The 14332-nt window shown below is 45.4% G+C and overlaps 1 protein-coding gene across 1 annotated transcript; it reads right to left on the reverse strand.

Moving 5' to 3' along the window:
- Positions 1–1701: 1701 nt before the first annotated feature.
- LOC130552460 (uncharacterized) lies at positions 1702–6056 on the reverse strand. The gene is made up of 2 exons (XM_057330759.1): positions 4854–6056; positions 1702–1748 (listed from the first exon to the last, which is right to left on the reverse strand). The coding sequence occupies exons 1-2, from the start codon at positions 5931–5933 to the stop codon at positions 1746–1748; spliced, it is 1083 nt and encodes a 360-aa protein (XP_057186742.1). The 5' UTR covers positions 5934–6056; the 3' UTR covers positions 1702–1745.
- Positions 6057–14332: the final 8276 nt, after the last annotated feature.

Consider the following 14332-nt stretch of genomic DNA (forward strand, 5'->3'; position numbering starts at 1 on the left):
GTTTTTTTTAACACATCCACACTACAATGCAAAAACAAATGTATTTGGAGAGCGAATTAAAAAATGTTGAGGAAAATGTATTATTGTGGACAAGGCCTTAAATGTAACATAGTATAAACTAAAATTAAAACCTAAACCCCAAAAAGTTTACAACTCAAAACTGAAATGTTTGAATTCTAGCAGTGAGTCCATCTATATTCTAGTGTACACCAAAGAAGAGAAAAAAATAGCAGATATACGCTTTTAAAATTGATATGAATTTCTTTTGAAGAAACACATTGATGACATGATGATTTTTATTGAAAACTTCATTTAAACTCAAACAGGCTGTTAATCAGCTGATCAAAAGTTTAAGACCATAGCCCCAAACAACCCACAACAGAACTAAAAGTGTCAAAAATGAATTCCGTAGTGAGTAGCCCCACCGTTCTTGTTGATCACTTCAAACACTCGTTTCGGCATGCTTGATGCGACTGTTTCCAGGAGGCTGGTGGCAACGTTGCTCCATGTGTTGAAGATGGCTTCACGAATGGCATCCACGTTCTGGAACTGACGTCCGTNATTTAACCAATCTAAAGTGTTGAAAATAGCTTGAGAGCAAATCTCTTAACTCCATTGGACACTTCAACTGTCTGAGAAGTCTCGTAACTCCACCTCTTCTTCACTCTGTGCGAGCTTCTCGGCATTACGTCTCCTGATTGAAAGTTTTTTAGACAATAATGAGTGAAAATAGTTAGGTTAGATACATTTGAGTAGGTATGTTTTGTTAAAAATCGCTGTAATGCTTCGGTGCAGAAGGAAGCTTGTGAGCCACGAAGGTAAGTTTGCGAGCAGATTCGGCTAATTTCCGCCTATTAGACAGCCTAGTCAGCTCATCGTTTTTTGTATTACATCACTTATAGTTCTTAAACCTTTAAAATAGAGTTTAGGAAGATGTATGTAACCACAGTCGTTAGCTTTGGTTAACTATTGAAGCCTTTTCTCTTGTCAAGAGGCTCAACATGACTGCCGACTTTATTTGCGTGCAGATTAATTTCCGGCTATATTAGACAGCCTGTTTAACGTTTTATTTTAGTATTGCATCACTCATAGCTCTAACGTTTAAATTAGAGTTTAGGAAGATGTATGTAACCACAATCATTAGCTTTCATTAGCTTTTAAAGCCTCGTCTCTTGTCAAAAGGCTCAACGCGACCGCAGGCTTTGATGAACACTGCTGGCAGCAGCGACTTCTGTGTCCGTACCATTCTTATCAATGACAGCGTAATCTTGTATCTCCCTGCTCCCAAGTCATAAACCTTGTATCTCCGATTAAACATGGTTTTGGGGAAATGTTGTGTTAATGTTGGTACACAACAGTATATGATAGCAATATAAGGTACTTTAACGAATCAATGTTTAATAACTCAAAAAATATGCAGTTTTTTTAATATCCTGAAAAATAATGGTTTTGGAGATACGAGGATTCCGCCCGACAGCGACGATGTGTTGTTTATTTGGACAGAACCCATGTGTAACGCGGTTCAAATAGAAAGGAAGGAAGGAAACAGGGTCGGCGTGGCTGAGAGGATCTTTTAATTTTCAAAACAAAACACAAAGTAAAAGGAACTAATATTTAAATGCCTCCAGGCAGAAACTCTCGCTCTCTCGTTCCTTTTTCTGGTCTCTCGATCTCTCGCTCGCTCGTTCCTCTTTCTGCTTCCCCAAACTCTCCTCTTGTGCTGGTTTTTATCCTCTTCTCGCCAATCACTGAAACAAGAGACAGGTGTTTATGATCAGCCTTAGACCTACTTATTTCCCGCCGATTTCCTGCCCCTCTCTCCTCAGACTTCGCTAAACCACGCTCCCCTCGCCACATACCCCCACCGCCCGACTCAGGCCGGGGCCCCATCCGGCCTGCAGCCTCCTCCCCCCCCCTCCTGGAGAGAAAGTCGGCTACCACCATCTGGGTCCCCTGTCTGTGGACCACCTGAAACTTAAAGGGTTGTAAGGCCAGATACCAACGGGTGATCCGCGCGTTGGTATCTTTCATCCGGTGGAGCCATTGGAGGGGCGCGTGGTCCGAACAGAGCGAAAACTCCCTGCCCAGGAGATAATAGCGGAGGGTGAGGACGGCCCATCTGATTGCCAAGCATTCCTTCTCAATGGTGCTGTACATAGTCTCTCTCCTCGAGAGCTTCCGACTTATGTACAGCACCGGCCGTTCCTCTCCCTCTACCTCCTGGGACAGGACTGCTCCCAGCCCTCTGTCCGACGCGTCCGTCTGTAAGAGAAAGGGGAGATAGAAATTAGGAGCGTGCAATAGCGGTCCGCCACACAGAGCAGCCTTTATTTGGGTGAAAGCCTGCTGGCACGGCTCCGACCACTGGACGGAATTTGGCGCCTCCTTTTTAGTGAGGTCAGTCAGCCCCAGGAACTGCCTCACCTCCTTTTTGGTCTTGGGCCTCGGTGAGGCTGCAATCGCTGCCGTCTTATCAATTTGGGGACGCACCTGCCCGTGACCCAAGTGGAAGCCCAGATACCTAACCTCCACTCGCCCAATTGCACACTTCTTCGGGTTCGCCGTGAGTCCCGCTCCTCTCAGCGATCTCAAGACCGCATTTAAATGCTGCATATGCCGCTGCCAATCATTACTATAGATGATGATGTCATCCAAGTAAGCAGCGGCATATGCCACATGTGGACGCAGTAGGCGGTCCATGAGACGCTGAAAGGTAGCTGGGGCTCCGAATAAGCCGAAAGGAAGTGTGACAAATTGGTGTAAACCAAACGGCGTAGTGAAAGCTGTTTTTTCTTTGGATAAAGGAGATAAGGGGATCTGCCAATACCCTTTTGTCAAATCCAATGTCGAAAAAAAACGAGCCGAACCTAGCCGATCAAGCAATTCGTCAATCCGCGGCATTGGATATGCGTCGAATTTCGACACAGCGTTCACCTTACGGTAGTCCACGCAGAACCGGACCGAGCCGTCAGTTTTAGGAACTAAAACTATCGGGCTAGCCCAATCGCTACTGGACTCCTCTATTACTCCCATCTCTAACATGGCGCCTAATTCTTCCTGAACCACTTTTTTTTGTGTTCAGGCAATCGATATGGCCGACTACGTATTACGACTCCCGGTGTGGTCTCAATATGGTGCTCAATGAGTGAAGTCCGGCCAGGCAGAGGCGAGAACACATCGGCAAAACGAGCCTGCAACTTGGCAACATCAGTGATCTGGGACGGTGAGAGGTGATCCCCGCCCGGAGCCAGCGTGACCACCTCATAATTGAGATCCCCCACTCGCCGTGTAACCACAAAGGGTCCTTGCCACTTGGCGAGTAATTTTGAGCTAGATGTGGGTAGTAATACGAGGACTTTCTCTCCCGGTGTAAATTGACGTAGTCTAGTGCCCCTATTATATTGCCGGCTTTGTCTGTCCTGGGCCTGTAACAAATTCTCCATAGAGAGCCGCCCCAGCGTGTGGAGTTTTGTTCTCAGGTCCATGACATACTGAATTTCGTTTTTACTAGCGGTAGGTCCGTCCTCCCAAGTATCCCTTAGGACGTCCAACACCCCGCGGGGCTGACGCCCATAGAGTAACTCGAAGGGGGAAAACCCCGTGGAGGCTTGAGGGACCTCGCGCACGGCAAATAACAGGGGCTCTAGCCATTTATCCCAATTTTTGGCGTCCTCGTGAACGAACTTTCGGATCATGGTTTTTAAAGTGCGGTTAAAACGTTCGACCAGTCCATCCGTTTGTGGGTGGTAGACGCTGGTACGAATCGTTTTCACCCCCAATAACCCGTATAGTTCGCGGAGTGTCCGTGACATGAACGTCGTGCCTTGATCCGTGAGAACCTCCTTGGGAATTCCCACGCGGGAGATTACCGAGAACAGAGAGTCCGCTACACTCTTGGCAGAAATATTGCGGAGCGCCACTGCCTCGGGGTATCGTGTTGCATAGTCCACAATGACCAATGCAAAGCGATGCCCTCGTGCCGATCGCTCTAACGGCCCGACCAGGTCCATACCAATTCGTTCGAAGGGGACCTGTACTAGAGGGAGAGGGCACAATGGTGCTTTTGGGGTGGCCGGTGGGTTTACCAACTGACATTCACGACAAGTGGCGCACCATCTGCGCACATTCTCGTGGATGCCCGGCCAAAAAAAACGGGTCGTTAGGCGATTTAGTGTCGCGGTTTGTCCTAAGTGCCCTGCCATTGGATTTGAATGAGCCGCCTGGAAAAGCATTTCCCGGCGGTTCTTTGGGACGACCAATTGTGTTGTATCCTCTTTTGATTGAGTGTCTTGGGTCACTCGATACAACCTGTCTTTTATAATGGCAAAATATGGATAGGTGAGCGGCCGTGCTGGTTGGAGAGGCTGCCCGTCTATCGTGCGGACCTGTTCAAAGGCATTTTTGAGCGACTCATCTCGAGATTGATCCAGGGGAAAATCATCGCACGATGAGAGATTCTTCCTCTCAATCGCTCTCTGTTCCCCTGAACCCGCCGTCGATGGTCCCGGCTCGGCCTCTCCAAGCTGCACCACCGCCCCCTTCCGCTCAGCTTTGCTCCAAGAGACACCCGCACATAAATGTCCCAACAAAACGCTAAAATCTGGCCAATTTGTCCCCAGAATTAACGGGTGTCGGAGGTGCGAATTAACGGCTACCTCAACCGTATACTTTTTCCCCCTAAATTGTATCGACAGAGACACTAAGGGATAACTCACCACCTCCCCGTGCACACACCTTACCTTAACCTCACGGCTCGTATCCAATGCCGTAGAATGAATCACGCCTGGGTGGATCGAGGTTTGGTTACAGCCTGAATCCACCAAGGCCTGATAGGTACCCCCCTTTATACTCACAGGTATTTGGTACAGGCCAGCTTGATCGAGGGCAGCCCGCGGGGCGTCGGGGATCCGGATCACCGCACCAACCTCCATAACCGGACACCTCTTGATGAGGTGCCCCGGATCCCCACACCGCCAACAGGCCGGCCCAGGCCTACCCGCCGCCCCAGTGGCAGGAAGCAGGCCAAGGGATTGGCGAGAAGAGGCAGGTATGAAGGGAGAGGAAGTTGACGTCCCGGAAGCCTCGCCACGCCGGAGGGTGGCTTTAACATTCGGCAGGAACCTGGATCCCGGGCCGCCTCGGGCCTGAGCCGCTGCCTGCGGTACCGGACGGGACCTAGGTACAGGAAAAAAAGAAAGAGGAGAGTTTTGAGGTTCGCCGACCCCACGGCACGCCGCCATGTGGTCATCCGCCAACTGGACGGCCTGGGACAGCGATGCCGGCCGGTGGCACTGTACCCACTGAGCCGTCTCCGTGGGCAGCCGTCCCACGAACTGCTCCAGAACCACCCGCTCCACGATCGTGTCGACATCGCCGTCGTTGTCCAGCAGCCATTTGCGGCAGGCGTCCCGGAGCCGTTGGGCAAACACGAAGGGCTGGCCGCCGTCCCCAAGCTCCAGCGACCGGAAGCGCTGGCGCTGCTGCTCCTGGGTCAGTCCCACCCGCTGGAGGATGGCCTTCCGGAGGTCCGCGTAGCTCCGGAGGTTCTGCACCGGCAGCTGTTGGGCCGCGAGCTGGGCCTCCCCCGATAACAGCGGAATAAGCCGGGCGGCCCAGCTGTCCCGGAGCCAGCCAGATACCTCCGCGGACCTCTCGAAGAGCTCCAGGAAGGCCTCTGGGTCATCCTGCGGCCCCATCTTATGCAACAGCAGTGGGGCAGACGGGCCGACGGCCGATGGTGCCCCCTCGGAATGCCCTTGGTGTGTAATCCAGCCCCGGAACAGCTCGCGGTCATCCGTCTGGGCCTGGAGGAGCAGCTGGAACCTCTTCTCCTGCTCTTTTTGTAGGTCCAGCAGCGCCTGATGGTGCTCTTGATGGAGTCCCGCGAGCGCCTGGATGACGTCTGCAAACGGCGTGGTTGGCGGAGTTTGCATGTCGGCGGCGTTCTCCTTCCTTCCCGGGTTTCGGCACCAGTGTAACGCGGTTCAAATAGAAAGGAAGGAAGGAAACAGGGTCGGCGTGGCTGAGAGGATCTTTTAATTTTCAAAACAAAACACAAAGTAAAAGGAACTAATATTTAAATGCCTCCAGGCAGAAACTCTCGCTCTCTCGTTCCTTTTTCTGGTCTCTCGATCTCTCGCTCGCTCGTTCCTCTTTCTGCTTCCCCAAACTCTCCTCTTGTGCTGGTTTTTATCCTCTTCTCGCCAATCACTGAAACAAGAGACAGGTGTTTATGATCAGCCTTAGACCTTCTTATTTCCCGCCGATTTCCTGCCCCTCTCTCCTCAGACTTCGCTAAACCACGCTCCCCTCGCCACACCATGTTAAAGTGTTAATGCAACTTAAGTTGTTGTGCTTGTCATTACATCACATGGCTAATCTCTGGCCCACACTCCAGCACATTGAAAAGGAACAGAAGAAGAATTACGTTACATGATCAAGTCAATATGGCATACGTACCCATTTAGCCCTCGTTAAGTAAGTACTTACTGAAATTAAGTACCTACTCATTGAGTATGCCATTTCGGATTCAGCCAATGTGTGCTCGGCAAGACCGTTTTGTGCTTGAGCACCACCAAGTCGTGTTTTACTGTAACTTCAGCAGCTCCAGGCACGTGAACAAAAGCGCCAATCTCATTGGTCGGCCAGTTTTTAACGTGGCATGTCAAACTAAAAAAATGAGCCAGAGGCGTTTTTAAAAAAAATATGCTTTTATACCAACCGTTTGCACGTCAGTGTGCACACTCACATTGGCGCCCTTTGTTTAGTCACGAGGCGTTAAACGTTGACGATAAATGCGCGCAATTATCTTCCCGGTGTGGACAAGCCCTTAGGCTGTTGGTTATCATGCGCCGCTTTTACTCAAGGTTTTTCTGAGGGAGGACCCACCCACATTTTTTTGTGCTTTTGACACCCATGGTCCAGGTGTTTATTTTCTTTTTGTCTCTTTGAAATGTTGAGGAAAGGCAAGTTTTTTTAAATGGACAGACAAGGAGGTGGAGTTGTTACTGTGGGTAACTCAAAACTATAAAGTTTTCTTGCATTCCATCACTGAACAGTAACTGTTAGTAAACTTGCCACATCTGCAATCTGAAGTATGTACAAGGTGACATTAAAGTCATTGTTTTTGAAAGCCTAAATTTTTCAGTTCAGTTTTTTTTAACATATCCACACTACAATGCAAAAACAAATGTATTTGGAGAGCGAATTAAAAAATGTTGAGGAAAATGTATTATTGTGGACAAGGCCTTAAATGTAACATAGTATAAACTAAAATTAAAACCTAAACCCCAAAAAGTTTACAACTCAAAACTGAAATGTTTGAATTCTAGCAGTGAGTCCATCTATATTCTAGTGTACACCAAAGAAGAGAAAAAAATAGCAGATATATGCTTTTAAAATTGATATGAATTTCTTTTGAAGAAACACATTGATGACATGATGATTTTTATTGAAAACTTCATTTAAACTTAAACAGGCTGTTAATCAGCTGATCAAAAGTTTAAGACCATAGCCCCAAACAACCCACAACAGAACTAAAAGTGTCAAAAATGAATTCCGTAGTGAGTAGCCCCACCGTTCTTGTTGATCACTTCAAACACTCGTTTCGGCATGCTTGATGCGACTGTTTCCAGGAGGCTGGTGGCAACGTTGCTCCATGTGTTGAAGATGGCTTCACGAATGGCATCCACGTTCTGGAACTGACGTCCGTTTTTGTAAACATCCCTGGCCATCCATTCCCAAATGTTCTCAATGGGATTTAGATCAGGGGAACATGCAGGATGGTCCAAAAGAGTGACGTTATTCTCCTGGAAGAAGTCCTTTGTCAGGCGGGCATTGTGAACTGCAGCGTTGTCCTGTTGAAAGACCCAGTCATTACCGCACAGACGAGGGCCCTAAGTCAAGAGGGATGCCCTCTGCAACATGTCCACATAGCCAGCCGTCGTTTGACGGCTCTGTGCAACCTGAAGCTCCATTTTCCCATTGAAGAAAAAAGCACCCCAGATCATGATGGAGCCTCCAACACTGTGTCGCGTAGAAAACATCTCCAGTGGGATCTCCTTATCATGCCAGTAATGTTGGAAGCCATCAGGACCGTCCAGGTTAAATTTTTTCTCATCAGAGAATAAAACTTTTTCCACCTGTCAATGTCGCATGTTGGGTGCTCCCTTGCAAATTCAAAACGGGCTAGTTTGTGGTGTGGAAAGTTTTTTGTTCTTGAAGCCCTTCTCTCTCAGATGCCGTCGTATGGTTATTGGGCTGCAGTCAGCATCAGTAAGGGCCTTAATTTGGGTTGAGGATCGCCCTATGTTTTCACGGACAGTCCGTCGGATCCTCCGTCTCAGTGCAGGTGATTTTTTTGGGGGTCTTCCACTTGACTTTTTTGTCCCATAACTCTCAGGATATTTTAAGAAATTTGCAATGACTGCCCTTCAGCATCCAACCTTGGCAGCGATGGCACGTTGCGAGAGCCCTTGCTCGTGCAGCTCAACAATCCTGCAACGTTCAAAGACAGATAGCTTTTTTGCCTTTGCCATCAGGAGATCATAACAGTGTGACTGCCTGAAGAACAATGACATGGAAGCCATATTTTTGTGCAGATTTTAACTTCTTGATCTTAAACTTTTGATCAGTTGATGAATAGCCTGTTTGAGTTTGAATGAAGTTTTCAATAAATTACCTACTCTGTTTTTTTTGTCTCTTGATCCTCTTTCTTGTTTTGGCATTTTGAGTCGGTACTTATAACCTGGTTACGATCCACCAGCGAGAAATGCGGATACTTGTAATGTTTCCCTCGGTCTTAAGATTTTGTTCAGGTGTGTACGTGTTTAATACTGCAAACGCTTTTTTATGTTATGTGTAAACAAACGTTGCTAGACAGGCACAACAGTTCAATTTAATAATCGACCAGATTTGTGCACTGATATGTAACAGAATAATGAAAGTGTTTCTCATATGTACTTCAACCAGTATTTAAAAAATAAAGTCAGAGAGATTTTGGGTTTGCCGGTTGTTGATTAATACCAGCTGTGAAGTATAGAGATGCCCTTATGCAGTCACGTCACAGGAAAATAAGTGAACGTTGTCCCAATGAGAAGGGAGCCAGGGTCCTTACCAGTGCCCGGACCCGTACACAATATACTGATTCAGAATCTCGGGAGCAAGGGAGCTGATCGAGACACAGCCTTAGATTGCTTCAAATGCAGCACCAAAATGCAACCTTATTTCCGTGGGTTTTAAAGGATAGAACGAATGTATCCTTCACACTTTGGCTATCCCGAGATTCATTGCGCCTGTAACAAAAACAAAAACAGTCAATTTCAGTGTTTTAATATTATATATGATGTAGTTAATTTATTGTGTTTTAAATTTGTAATGTTGGTTAGTTTAATATACTGTTGGGCTGTTTTAATCTGTATAAACGTGTGATATTCTCTAAAATGAAATATCATTTTTCTGGGTCCGTATTTGTTTAAAAAAGTAAAAAAAAACGTCTCTGCTGTGTCCTGCTGCAGTCACTACGCAACAAGAGCAGCAGGTGACACAATTAGGAAATCCTCCGTGAGGCTATGCCGTCTCATTTCAGTTCCCTTCCTGGACTTTTGAGGCTGCGTGCTTTGAAGAACAAGTCCTCATTTTTAAGTCCGCGACCTTAGAAGGTTGCAGCCCCCGAATTGGGACACAGCTCCACCCTCGTGAATCTCGGCGGAAGTAGTAGACCATTCGGGTATTTCTCGCCTACTGTTTTTTTTGCATACTGAGGTTTCGGACATACTATTCATGACTCATACTCATGTTTGCCTACTATATAGTATGGAAGTAGGCGATTTCGGATGCATCGCGTGTCTACAACGGACGCGACTGACGTGACGCAACACAACAAAAGACATTAGAAACGCACGAGAACCCATTATAATTTTTTTATTTTGTCCACACTGGATGCGGCGCGACGCAACAAACCCATTGAGAACAAGCAGGTTGTCATGTCACGCTTGTTGCGTCCGATGTATACACGGTGTAACATAAGAGCACCACCATAGCTTTTTCATGTAGCTCAGTGGAGCATGGCGCTAGCAATGCCAAGGTCATGGGTTCGATCCCAGGGATTGCACATACTTTGACACAAATGTATAATACAGTGCAATGTAAATTGCATTGGATAAATGCGTCTGTCAAATATGTAATTCATTTACATATTTGGCAGACGCTTTTATCCAAAGCAATTTACAGTAAATGTAAATGTAAATAAGACTTTGACTGATAAGACTCTCTTGATATGTATTTACTCAGTAGACAACAAATAACAAATGGATGTTTGATATTTGCTGTTGCACATTTTAAAGTGTCAATAAGAGTGCAGACTCATACAAATGGGTAGAGTGTGTGTGTGTGTGTGTGTGTGTGTGTGTGTGCGTGCGTGCGTGCGTGCGTGCGTGCGTGTGTGTGTGCATTTATCTGTTTAGGAAGCCTCAGGGGACTAGTTGAAGGAAAGCAACACAAATGATTAGCATTCTCAGAGGAATATAAAGCTACAAAAAAATCAGGATTAACTCAAGTGCTGACATGCTCTACATCTGTCAACATGTTATAAAGACACAGCAGACATTACATAAATCTCTGCTCCACCGGTACTTAGACCAATAAATGCATTTTCATAAATTAGCTTATTCAGAATTCATCTGCCTGATGCATGTTGTCATGTTAATGCTTATTAGGTTCATTTACATAGAACATAGGGATCAGCCTTCCTCCAGACTAAATCATTCATGTTCTTTTTTTCCGTACTGGTCTATCCATCCATTCATCCATCAACCTCAACCCCCCACCAACCTTCATGGAAAATTATTATCAGCATGACCATTTTAGTGAAATCCTGCTGGTGAATCATCATGTGTACCAAATTTAAGCTAGCCTGCAGTAAGTGAAGCAGAAAATCATATTTCAGTTCAATCTAAAGTTCCTCCCATGCATAGTTAATGAAACGCTGCAATCAGAAGGCCCTACTATGATATTTGATGACAGAGAATGCATGAGCCCAGATCTAACAGATGCAATCAGCCAGCAGGACTCCATCAAGAATCAAATTTAATTTGAAAATCCCATAATAAAATAAATCCTTGTACTGCCATGTTATACATTCAAAAATTACACTATTTGAGATGTCTTTAAATATTTAACAGAATGTGTGGTTTTGTTTGAAATCACTTTTTTATGGAATTTGAGGAGGTGGAAGGTCAGAGATGTATTTGTTAACATAAGGTTAACTCCGTGAGTTTTGCATCAATAATAGACACTTTCTTTTTTCTCAGAATAAGTTAGTCATGGCTGGCTGTGAATACAGCATTAATGTTTCTACACTGATATCATTCTCTGAAATTGTATTGCCCTTGTGTAAAAACAGGAAATGTGTTCTACTGAATTCACACAATGGCTACTCAATAAATCCAAGATGGCTGCCTTATTGACCAAAGCAACATAACATACTGAGTGCATTTTTAAGTTGTTTATTGTTTACTGTGCTGTGAGTCAAAATAAATGCAAATATACCATAGACCATAAAAATATGGATTACGCTTAAAAAAATAAAAAAATAGGAAAAATTAAGCCAAAATGTCCAAGATATGGCCGCTGACGTATTGCGCTGATGACGTCATTTGGAGTCTGCGCAGTAGTGAGCTGTGGTATTGGGGTTAGCATATTCCTAAATTGTAAACCAATAAATCATGTTGCCACACCGCTTTTTATGACATCTTATAACTAGCTTAAACCAAATGTAGGGACCTCAAATAATTATTTAATTTCTTTGTTAATTTGATTGTAAATAATTTAATTAAATGATAAGAAAATAGTATATAGAAAACCATGTATACTGTTGGTGGGACTGTGGGGTGTAAGACAAGAGAGAAATGATTGTAGTGAAGAAGCGCAGTGTGTATACATGTGGTTATGCTGTTGAAGTTCTACGCCCCAAACCTGTTGCAAAAAAAAGAGAAAAAAACAAACGGGGCAAATAAATCTACAGAAAACTTAAATCGTGTGACGATCATTGTCCAAGGGGGCAACACAAACTTATTAGAAGAACAAACACTTGAACATTAGCGTGATAAATCCAACAGCAGAATGCAGGATCAAGAGAAACCAACCCATTTACCGTGGAGGCCAAGAAGACCCATGTATATCAGTGTTGATTCAAGAAACGAAACAGTGAGAGAATGAGCGGAGAGAGAGAGTGCTTATTATCAGCTCGAAATTACTCTAATGAAGGTAAAGTGGTTTGCAAGTGATGCTGTCCTCTCCTGCAAAGGTTAAACAGACGATGAAGGCCTTCCACTGCACAGAATTATTAATTCCACTGTTACACTGTGTTTGTGTAGGAATCCATTTCCTTTCCAACAGTGCCTGCAGTTGTATTAATACAGTGACTTAATAAGTTACTTAGGGTCACTGGACTTGGCTATGTTTATGCATCTCAACTGGTAAGACACAACAAGATTAGTACAAATGAAGCAAAGGAAGATGACTAAGGCTGCATCTAGGAGATATGGAAATTTGAGTTGCACTCAAATCACATCTTTACAGACTTCAGACTCAGAGCCATGAAATGTATTGAGTGGACTAAACTCCAGAAAACCCCAGATACAGGCACCTGACATATTGTTTCAGTCGTGGCACTTATTTGCTTTGATACTGAAAATTCTCTTGTATCTGATTTCACAGATAGATTGTTTAATCAACATATAGCAATAGTGTGCAAGTCCAGGGATATCACCGAATACCGAAAATTAATACTCTGAGAAAGAAATAACTCCAGCATTGTTTTTCAGTTGTTGTAAACAGACATACATGTACAAATAGTATTTGCCGACTGGTTAATATGGTATTTATCCCACCTCTCTTGCACTGTGATTGGACAACTGAGTGACATTTACGAGCTCTGGGTTTTCCTTAAGTTGAACACTTTTTATCGTGTACTGAGTGTGGACAAAAACACCAGTGTAACCGGTCCTACTCGCCCCGCTCTGCGCGGGCCTCGAACCGGCGTCGGTCCGAATGGGAGACGGGCGCTCTAACGAGGAGGCTAAAGACCGCAGTCTCTAGCTTCTGTCGCTAGAGCGTCTCTGTTGGTCGGGGAGTGAGGTTTACACACTGCACAGCTCTTCACTAGCTGGCCTCCGTTACACTCACCCCCCTAAACCTCACTCCCATCTGGGTCACGGCACCAATGTAACCGGTCCTACTCGCCCCGTTCTGCGCGGGCCTCAAACCGGCGTCGGTCCGGATGGGAGACAGAGACGCTCTAGCGACAGATGCTAGAGACTGCGGTCTTTAGCCTCCTCGTTAGAGCGCCCGTCTCCCATCCGGACCGACGCCAGTTCGAGGCCCGCGCAGAGCGGGGCGAGTAGGACCGTTTACACCATCAGCTGGCATTTTTGTTTGAACGCAGCGCTTCAATTTAAAACAACTGGAAAAGTATGATGGCCACAGGGTAAAACACTTCAGTGGACACATTGACATACTGTGGTGTAGTTACATGGTTCCTTCATTACCAGTCTTTTAAAATGTAAATGAATACTGTAGCAATCTTTTCATAGTATATGCAACTTTTTTCTCAGTGCTTGCAAGAGAGCAATAGAAAGAAATGTTAATGCATACAGCAGCTTGTCTCATACAGTCACAATTATGTATTGCAAGTAGTATTCATACAGTTTGCATTAAACTTATAATAGTTGGTAACATTTAGAGGTCTGTTATTTTAATTGATAATAATAATAATAATAGTTCTTATATATATAGAGCCTTTCCAAAACCCAAGGTCGCTTTCCAAAGTCAAGATATAAGAACAAAACCAAATAAAGAATATAGCTGCAAGCAGCGATACGGGGCCAAGCCCACAAGGCGCTGCAAGAGCAGTGCAGAGCCTCACCAGCGCAATGTAACAAAAGTGAAAAAAGCACAAACTGCACATATGTGCAAAACACTGGTTGATAACTCAAAATAAAGCATGGCCACAGCCCAAACTTCCCCCAGTGTTCCCACACTTTGCCCAGTGTACCCACACTTTACCCAGCGTACCCACCACACCCAGCATTCCCCCACATGCCCACACACAGCCCACACTTCCCCAGCATACCCACAGCATGCCCACACAGGTCGAGAAAAATAGGTGACAACAATGTAAAACCGCACAATTTACATAAAAGTATGGAATGCCACAGCATGCAAAGACTCACGCCGGTGATCCCACAATCAGGCTGCCGAGCAAAATTGATAGAGGTGTAAGTAGCGATATGTAACAATAAACAAAGTTGCAGCTATGAGCGCGCACAGCCAC

The sequence above is a fragment of the Triplophysa rosa genome, linkage group LG4, assembly GCF_024868665.1.
Source record: "Triplophysa rosa linkage group LG4, Trosa_1v2, whole genome shotgun sequence".
Classification (NCBI taxonomy): domain Eukaryota; kingdom Metazoa; phylum Chordata; class Actinopteri; order Cypriniformes; family Nemacheilidae; genus Triplophysa; species Triplophysa rosa.

What these genes read in the sequence shown, in the direction of transcription:
- LOC130552460 (XM_057330759.1), bottom strand. Translation starts at nt 5,933, where the DNA reads ATGCAAACTCCGCCAACCACGCCGTTTGCAGACGTCATCCAGGCGCTC.